General features: G+C 41.0%; 1 protein-coding gene across 2 annotated transcripts in view; it reads right to left on the bottom strand.

The window, feature by feature from the left end:
• Window positions 1-8,752: 8,752 nt before the first annotated feature.
• Window positions 8,753-13,157, bottom strand: part of LOC139160305 (interleukin-17 receptor C-like) — a 44,711-nt gene continuing 40,306 nt past the window's right edge. The window contains exons 16-19 of one of the 2 annotated variants that reach the window (XM_070738033.1): window positions 12,737-12,794; window positions 10,714-10,809; window positions 10,528-10,620; window positions 8,753-9,434 (exon numbers count right to left, since the gene is read on the bottom strand). In XM_070738033.1, coding sequence (XP_070594134.1) covers window positions 8,842-9,434; window positions 10,528-10,620; window positions 10,714-10,809; window positions 12,737-12,794 — 840 coding nt within the window. In that variant the 3' untranslated portion in view covers window positions 8,753-8,841. The remainder of the gene's footprint in view (window positions 9,435-10,527; window positions 10,621-10,713; window positions 10,810-12,736; window positions 12,795-13,157) is intronic. The other variant, XM_070738034.1, reaches the window with a different exon arrangement.

Below are 13,157 nucleotides of genomic sequence, written 5' to 3'. Positions count from 1 at the left end.
ATTTACCAACTACGTCTGCTAGAAGTTTGTTCCAAGCATCTACTTCTCTTTCAGTAAAATAATATTTTCTCACGTTGCTTCTGATCTTTTCCCCAACTAACCTCAGATCGTGCCCCCTTGTTCTTGTGTTCACTTTCCTATTAAAAACTCTTCCCTCTTGAACCTTATTTGACCCTTTAACATATTTTAATGTTTTGATCATGCCCCCCCTTTCCCTTCTGTCCTCCAGACTATACAGATCGACTTCATGAAGTCTTTCCTGATAAGTTTTATGCTTAAGAGCTTCCACCATTTTTGTAGCCCGTCTTTGGACCTGTTCAATTTTATCAATATCTTTTTGTAGGTAAATGGGGAACCATGCCATGACTTGGAAAGGAAAAAAACGATTGCTAGCGATTTTTTTAGTAAACTCTATGAATATTCCGAAACTATACAAAATAATACGCATGATACAAAAATTCAAGAAATCCTAGAGCAGGCTAAACTCCCTAAAGTACCGCAAGAAATGGTCAATATAATCAATAAACCGATCACTGAAATAGAATTAAAAGAAGCAATAAAAAGTCAAAAAAACAACAAAGCACCAGGTCCGGATGGACTCCCCACAGAACTTTATAAAGATCTTCCCAAGGAAATGGAAAAAGCCTTTTTAGAGACGTTAAATGATGCTCTAGATAGAGGCAAAATCCCAAATTCATGGACAGAAGCAAACCTAGCGTTAATCTCAAAAAAAGATACAGATCAGACTGATATAGCTAATTACCGCCCGATCTCTCTTTTAAATGCCGATTACAAAATTTTCACCTCTATCTTAGCGAACAGAATCAAAGGTTTTTTAAATCATTTTATACATCCAGATCAGAACGGTTTTCTCCCCGGGAGACAGCTAAAGAATAATATTAGAATCGTGCTAGACACGCTTGAATATTACGAAGCCCATAATGAGAAACAAGTGGCGTTAATATTTCTTGACGCCCAGAAGGCCTTCGACAATGTGTCTTGGAAATTTATGTTAAAACAGCTTGAATATATGGAATTTGGCCCCAAATTTATTAACGCAATAAAAGCTATTTACTCTATCCAATCGGCCTATATAATTCTCAATGGGGATACATCAACCAAAATCTCTTTATACAAAGGCACAAGGCAAGGTTGTCCATTGTCCCCTTTACTATTCATATTAACCCTTGAAGTACTAACAAGAATAATTAGAGACAAGGAAGACATATGGGGTCTAAACTGTAAGAAAGAAATTTATAAACTCCAAGCTTTCGCAGACGACTTGGTATTCATCTTAGAAGATCCTTTAAATTCAGGTCCTAAACTATTAGAAGTTCTGGAAGAATACGGTACAGTGGCAGGTCTCAAAATAAACAAAACCAAAACCCAAATTTTAACAAAAAACATGCGACAAACACAAAAAGATATCTTATCTGCCAAAATGGATATGCAAATTGTCACAAAAATTAAATATCTTGGCATCAATCTGACAAATAGAGTGTCAAGCTTAAAATCAAACAACTATGATACATTATTGGACAAGATAAAAAAAGACTTGTCAAAATGGAGGAATTTACAACTATCTTTTCTAGGGAGAATCGCAGCAATTAAAATGAACACTTTGCCCAAAATACTGTTTTTATTTCAAACTATCCCTATACAAGTAAAACAGGATTTTTTTACTAATTTGACTAAAATAACCAACAATTTTATCTGGCAAAACAAGCGGCCCCGAATTCGACTAAAATACCTACAAGGAAAAAAAGATGAGGGCGGTTTGGCACTTCCAAATTGGAAGGACTACTACACTGCTGCATTGCTAGATTGGACAAGAGATTGGATGAGTCTAACAAACACTAGACTTCTTAAATTAGAAGGCCACGACCTCCATGCAGGATGGCATTACTATCTCTGGGACGAAAAGCCGTCAACCCACAAATACTTCTCCAACCACCTGATTAGAAAATCGTTAATTGGCACCTGGAAAAAAACTAAAACGAAATTATACAAAGGAATTCCCATGTGGTATGCTCCTTTAGAAGCCTACGTACATCCCAATTTACATAAGAGAAATAATATATTAAGATATAAAGACATTTTAAACCCAAACGGGACAATCAAAACAAGATTAGAACTTGAAAATTTGGGCCAAAAAGTGGAATGGTGGGAATACCTCCAGATCCAGTCTAAATTTAACAAAGACAAAAAAAAATTCGGGATTACCAAAAATGCTCTGTTAGATAAGCTATGTATAGGCCCCCAAGATAAGATAATCAAAAATTTTTATGGCTATTTAAACTACAACGACTTGGACACCTTTAACCAAAAACCCAATGTTAAGAAATGGAACCGCGACCTTAAAAAAGAGATAACAGAGGAGGAATGGCAAAAAATTTGGACAAAGAACTATAAACTGACCATTGCCACCTCTTATAAAGAAAACCTGGTCAAAATGTTTTACCGTTGGCATATTACCCCAGTTAAATTAACTAAAGTGAACAATAAACTTTCACCAATCTGTTGGAAATGTCAACAAGAATTGGGTACCTACTTTCATCTATGGTGGGAATGCAATAAAGCCAAAACCTATTGGGAAATGATTGGAAATTGGATTGAAGAAATATTAAACTTGATGCTTGACAAGACCCCTGAATGTTTTCTACTAGGTATAGTTAGGCAAAAATTGTCGAAACCCCAAGTTCATCTAATCATCCACTTAACTACCGCAGCAAGACTAACATACGCGCAGTGGTGGAAAAATGAAGACCTTCCCCCAAATGAAGCAATATTAAGGAAAATAATGTACTGCGCAGAAATGTCAAAACTGACCCTATTAGTCAGGAACGAACCGTTAGATACGTTTAACAGTTGTTGGGACCCTCTCTATAAATGGCTAGGTAGCAACAGAGAGACCAATAGGCTTTAAGGGGAAAAAAATAAAATAAAAATGAACTGACACAAATCCGGTATAAAGGATTTTATTATCTAATATTATTACACGAGACTGTATATGTATTTAACTATGTAAACTTATCACTATTATTTGATAACTTCTTAACAAGATTTGTAAACGCAACACTGGTATTTATCATTCTTGATAATCTAGCCGAAATATGTTACTGAGCAAAAATATCTTGACCTAATTTTCGTTTTTAACTCAACTCCACTGCTTATTCGCCGATATTGTTACTAGTTTTGTTTTTGTTTGTATGTTTTGTTTTCTGTTTTTTGTCTTCTTTCATTGTACCATAAGTTGTATATATGATGTATATGTTTACATTTTAATAATAAAATTTATAAATAAAAAAAAATAAAAAAAATATCTTTTTGTAGGTGAGGTCTCCAGAACTGAACACAGTATTCCAAATGTTGCTGTATTTATATACCAGGTGCATTGAAGGGTTTACATATACAGATTAGTATGGGGCCCCTATGCTCGTGGGGCCCATGGGCAAATGCCCATCAGGTCGATGCGTTAAGACAATGGAGGGGGCCATCACAACTGAAGCTTGTGTTATTTTAAAGATTGAAAAAATCATTGCGTTAAAAGAGGAACAAAAGGTCCTATCAATAGAATAGCAAAGCAAACAATATAATATTTGCTCATATTTTGTGCTACCCAAGCCCATTAAAACATGGTAATTCTTCTGGGAAGAAGCCTGAAGAGATGCCCTTCCTTGCTCTGGCATTTGAATATGCTAATAATAAGCTTTTCACATTAATAAAAAGAAAACACGAGAAACTGGAACATAATCAAACAAAGCTGGGGCCTCTTTTCCTTTAAAGTGTTTCCTTCATCCAAACTGTTAACATGGTAACACTGTGTTTATCAACCGGCGTTTCTAATTATTTACTAAAGCTTGCATTTCTTTTGTTAAATTCATTGTGATTGAGTAGTATACAAAAAAAGGCAATAAAGGGTTGTCACAAGATTTGTCAGTATTTTTAAAATATAGTAAATTGAAGAAAAAGGCAATGAAAAGACGTATTCAGCAACCACCGGGGTTTTAAACAATGTAGAATACAGTATATATTTTTCTGTCTTTTCATAATAAGGATTAAAAGCCAATTCAGTAAACTAGGGAGAAGATCAATCAGTACAGACTCACTGGGAAAATTCAGATGGTACGCAGGGCGATGGAATATGCCTGGTTATGACAGGACTTCGTTGTTGTTGTTGTTATTATTATTATTGTTGTTGTTGTTGTTGTTGTTGTTGTCAATACAACTCAGCAAACGAGATCACTATGCTGGATTTCATATTTCATCACCAGTCGGGCGCTTCCCAAGCACCTAGGACTGTGTGATGTAGCGGCGAATTATGTTTGCCGATCCCAGTAAAGCGGCCTTTTGCAATTGACAGATGGAGATTTTGTCAATTCCGATGGTTTTCAAATGTCCGCCGAGATCCTTTGGCACTGCACCCATATTATTATTATTAACATAGAGAGATGGTAGACAAGATGGCAGCTACAGAGCTGAGTCAAGCCAATTTGAAAAGACTCAAATTATGACTGGTTGCTTAGTGACTGTTTATAGGACAGTTATAAAGGACCCCGAAAAAGGTACTTTGGATCCAGATTCGATTGTCCTGTAAGGACTCACAACAACCATCACAACACACATAATTGTGAACTTAATAATGGTCTTAAGTCGAAGACTTGCCTGTGCAAAGAATGACATGTTTTTTTCCCCCTTTTTGACCCAAACTTACCTCATCCCCTTCTGAGGATAAAAATTACAGGGGGGGGGGGAATAGAGAGAGAGAGAGAGCAATTAGGGCTATTCTCTCCAGAATTTAGCAGGAGCATCGATCTGGGTATGTTACAGTGGGTATCAAAAAAAGGTGAAAAGATGACAGGCACAACAGTGTCATCGAAGCCTTGCCCTCATTTTGCGCAACACTTTTTAAAAAGGACTGTAAGCTTTGATATTTTGATTTTTTTTAAATAGCCCCCACTCCCAGTTATCCCCCAAAACAGGCTACAATCATTCCAAAAAGTAAAGGTAGCCTTCATCTTTCTCCAATCCTGGTAACAACAGCAACAACACAAGAGCATGCAACAGATTCAAACTTAATATGAACCACTCCAAACTTGACTGTAAAAAATATGATTTCAAAAATCGAGTTATCGAAGCGTGAAACTCATTACCGGACTCAATCGTCTCAACCCCTCACCCCCAACATTTCTCCCTTAGACTCTCCACGATTGACCTCTCCAGGTTCCTAAGAGGACAGTAAGGGGCGTACATAAGTGCACTAGTGTGCCTTTTGTCCCCTGTCTAATTGTCTTCCCTTTCTTTCACCTATCATATATATTCTCTTTCTTTCATATATCGTCTCCTCTAAGTTCACTTTTACCCTTATATATATTACTACATGTCTATTTTTCTTCCTATGTATTTATGTATTGGACAAATGAATGAATAAATAAATAAATAAACATTCTGAAAGGTATCAAAGATCTGTCTATATTCCCAGACTTTGGGATAGGTCACATAAGACGCCCTATAGTGTTTTATTGTTCCTGTTTTTATAGAGCACCAAATGTCCAGCATCTTTGGAAATAAAGTATTCTTTCAATTTATGTAAAAAAAAACCCTAAATGCTCATTTGGTTCAAATTGATAGTGAAATAGTTCAGTCCACAGCTCACTTGGGAAAAGTCCCATCGGTCTTACAGCTTCTTGTTCATGTTTGCAAGGAATGAGGAAGTTAAAATAAGTCCTCTCCACCTGGGTTTTAAAATGATTTTATTTAAAATACATAAATAAATGAAAGAGCACTTGGCATGCCCTAAAAATAAACTCTGACTCAAGCAAATATAGCTTCTTCTCAACTATGTTTTGGGATCCAGAAATTCTCCAGAGGCATCCTCAAGAAATAAGAAGGGCAAATTTTGTTTGAAATTAATTCCCAGAAGAAAAAGTCCAGGATTAAGAGGAAAAGACTGTAGAGCATCCTGGAAAGCTACAAAGACAGCAGGAAACCTACCAATTTATTTTCTCATAAACAAGTGTTTTGTGACTGTCCACACCCATCTCTCTTGCCATTTTATGAGAGTATCTATGAAATGAATAAGTTACCCTTTGACAAGTTATGTATTTATATGTTGATAGTTCTTATTTGCAGTATGTTTCTTCCAAGAGGACTACAGTATTGTCCTCTTGAATCAATTGTCTGGATCTGCAGAATTTTGGCTCTAGATGGCAGTGTTATTAATGTGTTTCATAGGATCATTTGTCTGTAAAGGGCAATAGAAGAAACCTAAATCCTTGACATGTGATCATAGTTGAGTCCAAAATTTATATTGCTAGGAGAGACAGTTAAGCCCCATTTTATGACTTTTTCTTGCCACTAGTGTTGGGCAAACCGAACCCGGACAATTCGGGTCCGTACCGAATTTTATGGTGTTCGGCATGCCAGACCCAAACCCAAATTTTAAAAACAATTCGTGCTCCGGTTCGGCGTTCGTGCCAAACACCGTGAAAGCCACCGCCTGGCTGTCATCTGCTGAGAAGAGGAGGAGGAGCCGGGCGCCGGTGGCGGCGGAGGAAAGCGAACACTGGGGAGCTGTCGGCCGGTCGGGAGAATGGGAGGGAGGTACAAAAGGAGCTGGGGAATCCCTCCCACGAAGAGATTCCAGGGGCAGAGCTTTGACATCACATATACCGGCAGGTTGCTAAGGACCCCAAGGTGATCACTTCCTGGATTCCATGGAATCCAGGAAGTGATCACCTTGGCGTCCTTAGCAACCTGCCGGTATACGTGATGTCAAAGCTCCACCCCCAGAATCTCTTCGTGGGAGGGATTCCCTAGATCCTTCAAAGGGAGGTCTTTTCACGTAAAAATAAACATTGTTATTTTTACGAAAAAGGATGCCGCAGCGGCACTGCAAGCAAAGGGCGGTCCTTTTTCGTAAAAATAAAAATAATTTTAAAAAAATCCATAAATATAAAAAACGATGGGATTCCGGGGGTGGAGCTTTGATGTCACGTAGTGTTCAGAGTTCAAGTTCGAGTTCGGTTTGGGTTCGGGTTCGGCTGAACTTTGCATGAAGTTTGTCCGAACTTGCTGAACCCAAACACCGTTGGGTTTGCCCATCACTACTTGCCACAGTTGTTAAGTGAATCAAGTGAATTGTTAAGTTAGTAAAATGATTGTTAAATGAATGTGGCTTCCCTGTTGACTTTGCCTGTCGGAAGGTCACAAATGGTGATTCAATGTCCTCAGGACACTGCAACCGTTATAAATACATAACTTGATCATGTGACCATGGGAATGCTGCAATATTGTAACTTCAAAGAGCCACTAAATGAATGCTTGTAAGTCAAGGGCTACTGTAGAACATCTTCTGTCAAAGAAACAGAGGATCAATATACTGTACCTCCCTCTTCACCCAAAAGTCTGCTTCAAATGAGCAAAAGATCTAATTTGAAATACCAAGCCAGAAACCTGGGAATGCTCAATGCTATTGTGCCTCTGGGACTTGCTTTCCTTTCTCTTTCTCTCTTGAGGGAAACTTTATTTGTTTTAGTCAATATCTCTAGGTGCCCAACTCAACCAGGTGACTCTGGGGAGCTTACAATTCTAAAATTTCAAGACAATTTAAAAAAACAATTGAAAAGACTTTAAAACAATAACAACACCCACAAAATAAATAAAAGAAAACTTTCTACATAGAGACCAGGTGTCCAGTCTGTTCTCCAGCAAAGACAAATAGCAATAGCATTTAGACTTATATACCGCTTCATAATGCTTTTACAGCCCTCTCTAAGTGGTTTACAAAATCAGCATATTCTGGGTCCTCCTTGGAAGGATGGAAGGCTGAGTCAACCAAGGGCCACTACAGTGGAGGTATGGGGCCCAGTTATTGGGCAGGGGAGGAACCCACTGGCCAAGATAGCTGGAGCTGAGCCAATCACTCTCGTTGACTCCTCATCTCTAAACGCTTCCCTGATACATCCTAAATTGTCCTCGTGGAAATTGTCCGGAGAAGAAGGGAAACACCACTTCCCAATTGGAACAAACAAACCAAAGATGATTCTGTGGTCTGTGGCAGAGGTCTCTCAAACATTTAGTAATGCAGACATTATGGCAAGCAGGATGTGGGGATGAGTTCCTGATAAAAGGCGGAGAATGTGCCCAAAGCCCTTTATCATTTTTAAATAAAGGTTGTGTGAACCATCTTGAAAGGAACCTTCTGGAAATCAGTAAACGCATCCTTCCAAACTTGCTGAGGTAGCCATATCAGTCCAGGTTCAGTGTCACCATGTTGAGATGTTTCCCCAACCTTCTGAGATACATACCCTGAAGACCCTTCCATAAAAACCAAGTCAACGCTGAGACTTCACGGGACATGGCTCCCTTGATGCTCTGAGAGAGCTAATTTTATGAAGTGCTCTGCATTACTCTTAATTTGAGTTATTTCAAGTTTTTATCATTATTGCATTTTGCTGGTCAAGCACTTACCTCAAGAGAGCTCCAAAACAAGGCATGAAGGCAAGAGGCCCCCATCTTGGGAGATTCTTCATTCTGGATCTACTGAGGGTCTCCCTTCAATATTATTGGCTGGTTACCATTCAGTAATACGATGACCAGCTCCTTACCTCCAGCGGGCAATTAAACACTTGAACCGCCATGCAAAACAATTTCCCATCCATGATTCTCTCTTACTACATCATCAAAGTCTTCTTTCCAAATTACAGGAACAAACTGGCCACTCTGACTTGTTGAAAAACTATTTGTGAAATGGACTTTTACCAGCTCACTTAAGGATGGTGACCAAATGCATTTCCTCTGTTTATCCTCCTGCTGAGAAAACAGCAATTATAAGTTCTACTAGCTGGGGTAATTTTGCTGGCAATCGCGCACTGCCTGTTCCAGGCACTTTTGGATGCCCTCTGCGTGTCTCCTGAGGCTGTTCCTCTGCTTGTGTCCTACCCTGTGTCCAGCCAAGGCCTGCAGGAAGCTAAAGAGCTGAGAGGGCAGAGGATAGACAGGCACAGAACGGAAGAGATCGGGGATCTCATTGGCTGGAAGAAGCTCCTCAAAGCAGCCGACAACGTAGGTGGCCACAGCCTCGCCCGCCAGAAAGTCAGGCAGGACGCAGTTGAGGGAAGCCAAGAATGTGCTGTCTGGTTTGAAGGTGGACCGAGGGAAGTTGTGTTTCCAGCCCAGCCATTCTGCACAACTGGCCAGGGCGCCATGGGAAAACAGCAGGACGATAACTCCGCCTTCTTGAAGTACCAGGCGTCGCTGGGCATGGAGCCACTGCATGGGCCCCAGGGACCCCAACTCCCCACGGCTCCACAACTCCAGGGAAACAGAGACTTGCAGCTGAGTCAGGGCATCTGCCAGGATTCCCACCACGCGCTCGTAGCCTTCATGATCTGGAGAGTAGAGAATGAGGACCGGTCGCCCCTGAAGCATTCCTGCAGAGAGAAAGAGAGAGAGAGAGAGAGAGAGAGAGAGAGAGAGAGAGAGAGAGAGAAGATAGTCCATAAACAATAACAAATCTTATAATAACAACAACAACAATAACAATAACAACAGCAGCAGCAGCAACAATAACAATAACAACAACAACAGAGTTGGAAGGGACCTTGGAGGTCTTCTAGTCCAGCCCTCTGCTTAGGCAGGAAACCCTATACTACTTCAGACAAATGGTTATCCAACATCTGCTTAAAAACTTCCAATGTTGGAGCATTCACAACTTCTAGAGGCAAGCTGTTCCACTGATTAATTGTTCTCACTGTCAGGAAATGTCTCCTTAGTTCTAACTTGCTTCTCTCCTTGTTTAGTTTCCACCCATTGCTTCTTGTTCTACTCTCAGGTGCTTTGGAGAATAGATTGACTCCTACTTTGTGGAAGTCCCTGAGATACTGGAAAACTGCTATCATGTCTCCCCTGGTCCTTCTTTTCATTAAACTAACTGTTCTGTATCCATGTATACGGTGGTGTCAATCATTATGCAAATTACCTATTTGTACATAGTTTAAAGTGATTGGTTAAGCTGCGTGCGGGAAAGTACAAGCAGCTGTCAAAGCCGCGCCTCCTAGACCCGAGCCCAAAATGCTTTCTTTGTTGTGAGCTGTGGATTCCTAATAAACGAATCTGGCCAAACCACTGCCTGTTCTCTCACGATTTAAAAGTGGCCCTGCAACCGTTCTTCATATGTTTCAGCCTCCAGTCCCCTAATCATCTTTGTTGCTCTTCTCTGCACTTTTTCTAGAGGCTCAACATCCTTTTTGCATCATGGCAACCAAAACCAAATGCAGTCTTCCAAGTGTGGCCTTACCAAGGCCTTATAAAGTGATATCAACACTTCTCGTGATCTTGATTCCATCCCTCTGTTGATGCAGCCTAGAACTGTGTTGGCTTTTTTGGCAACTGCTGCACACTGCTGGCTCATATTTCAATGGTTGTCCACTAGGACTCCAAGATCCCTCTCACTGTTACTACTGTTTCCCAAAGAAGAATTATTGCCATAGTTTAATCTTCAAAATACAATAAGAGGGTGTTTACCTTTACCTCTGGAATGGTAATCTTTACAGGTTTGCCTTTGCCTGTTGCCTTCCCCTCTGGAACTGTAATCTTCTTGCAGGATCTTGAACCAGCCTGTAAATAGAGAAAAACATTAATTGGGTGGCAATGTTTATTGAGTATGGCAGCATAGGAGTAGATTTGGGGTTTTGGAAACAAAAAGGGTACCTTTTACTGATTCTTTCTTGAACAGGAGCATGAGCAGAACAGAGCAGCTACCTAGGAGAATGACCAACCAGATCAGCACCCAATAGGTCCGAGGATCTGCATCAAAGTACAAAGAGGAGGGATTCAGTATTTGGACCCCAGCCAAATTTGTACGGCCCACCTCTTCCTCTTCCTGTCATTTTCCCATTGGCTAAGGCAGAAGGCAAAGTCTTGGGCAGATAGTCCTGGCTTCACTTTAAGGAAGACTTCTTTGGTTGTCCGGGACCTGGAGAGTTGCCAACTTTAACTATTGATGGAGGTCTCATTTTCCCCAATACAATTAATGCACAATTTTGGGAGTCTTCTTAGAGTGATAGCTCCTGTCGGAGGAAAAGTGGCAGTTATGGCTTTTGCACAAATTTATTTTGTGTGTCATTTGGGTTTGTTCCTGGATCAGAAGGCCCAAGCTCATAGACATCAATTTCTTAAGTCACTCCCTGACTGGACAACTGCAATGCACTCTATATGGGGCTGTTGTTAGAGATCGCCCAGATGTTTCAGCTGGTCCAGAACTACAGTTTTGGAAACCTTGTACATGTAGTTTTAGATTCACATGTTTCACTCTTGTTGGCTCTCACTTTCCTTCTTGAATCAGTGGTTCTCAACCTTTCTAATGCCACAACTCCTTAATACAGTTCTTCATGTTGTGGTGACCCCCAACCATAAGCCTAGTGCCAATTGTCCCAACAGAGTTTTAAGATGATTGGCAGGAAGGTCAGATGGACACCCCCATTGTAAATGCCTGATTGGCCGGATTGTAAACATATGTTCCAAGGCACCAGAATAGAAGCTTTAGTTCCTAACACCATGGGAAATTTGTCTTTTGCCCATGGTCTTAGGTGACCCCTGTGAAATGGTCATTCGACAGCCCCCCCAAAGGGGTCCCGGCCTCCAGGTTGAGAACCATGGTGAGATGCTGTAGGAACTTGGCATCTATCACCCTCAAAGAGGAATATTTTTGGAAATATTTTAAAAAGGCAGAATCTTATATTTCCCTCGATTAGAAAATGGAGAAACATATTTTGGGGCAGAAAAATACTCACTCTTAGTAGCCCTCACATTTGTCAATTAGTCATTAAGACTGGGCCCAGCTCACTTATTCCCCCAACCTTTGTCAGTGGCCAGTCTATTCCAGGGGTCTCCAACCTTGGCAATTTGTGGACTTCAACTCCCAGAGTTCCTCATCCAGCTTTGCATTTATAGGTACTGGCACGTTTGTGCACAATCGTGCGTGCGTGCTGCCATTTTTGGCACATAACAACAAAAAGGGTTGTCGTTGTTGATATAGGCCAGTGATGGCTAACCTATGGCACGGGTGCCACAGGTGGCACGCGGAGCCATATCTGCTGGCACGCGAGCAGTTGCCCTAGCTCAGCTCCAACATGCATGTCTGTGCCGGCCAGATGATTTTTGGCTCGCCCAGGGGCTCTGGGAGGGTGTCTTTTGCTTACAGAGAGCCTCCGGGGGGATGGGAGAGGGCGTTTTTACCCTCCCCCGGCTCCTGGGAAGTCTTTGGAGCCTGGGGAGGGCGAAACATGAACCTAGTGGGTCCACCAGAAGTTGGGAAACAGTCCATTTCCGGCCTCCAGGGGGCTTCCAGGGGGCGGGGGAAGCTGTTTTCGCCCTCCCCAGGCATTGAATTATGGGCGTGCGGACTCATGCATGCGCGATAGCATGCGCCCATGCTCTTTTGGTACTTCAGGGAAGAAAGGTTCACCATCACTGATATAGGCCTTCTCAGTAGCAGCATCTACTCCAGGGAGCAGCCTCCTGACAAAATCCAAAGGACCTCTGCCCTCCTAGCTTTATGGAAAACAGTGGAGGTCTGACTCTTTCCCCCCAGGCAGCAGTCAGGATGGGAGTTGAGCCCAGGGTATACCAAGCAATCCAATCACATTTTATGCAACTGCTGCTCTAGTTTTTTTGATGTGGTGGGTTTCTAAGTAGCATTCCTGGTCTTTAATCTCAAACACAAGACACTCACAATGCTCCACTGAACAAGCCCAGAGTATAGTAGCATTGGTCCCGTTTTCTTGCCACACCTGTAGAAAAAAAAAGGACAATTGTCTGGTAAAAAATATTCACTTGTCAAGTGCCACATAAAACAAAGATATAAGGCAAGATGTAGGTGAAGTCTCTTTAACGTTCATCTGGACTAAACGGAGAATCTCGGAAGCTTCAGGAACAATGTCCAAGTTACCAAAGCAATCTTCATTTATAGTGCAGCTCATGGAATACTTCAAGAAATTCCCAAATCTCTCCCTGGCTGGCTTGAGGGGCTATTTATGAGCCATCAGTCTCCAAATTTGCTAATTTTAAAATGTGTGGACTTCAACTTGCCTCCAGAAGCTGTGAATGCTCCAACACTTTATTTATTTTTATTATTTTATTACTTAGATTTGTAT

Source organism: Erythrolamprus reginae, chromosome 2 (genome assembly GCF_031021105.1).
Source record: "Erythrolamprus reginae isolate rEryReg1 chromosome 2, rEryReg1.hap1, whole genome shotgun sequence".
In the NCBI taxonomy this organism is placed as follows: domain Eukaryota; kingdom Metazoa; phylum Chordata; class Lepidosauria; order Squamata; family Dipsadidae; genus Erythrolamprus; species Erythrolamprus reginae.
The sequence above is the reverse complement of the archived record's forward strand: the minus strand, read 5'-3'. Positions and strand labels throughout refer to the sequence as shown.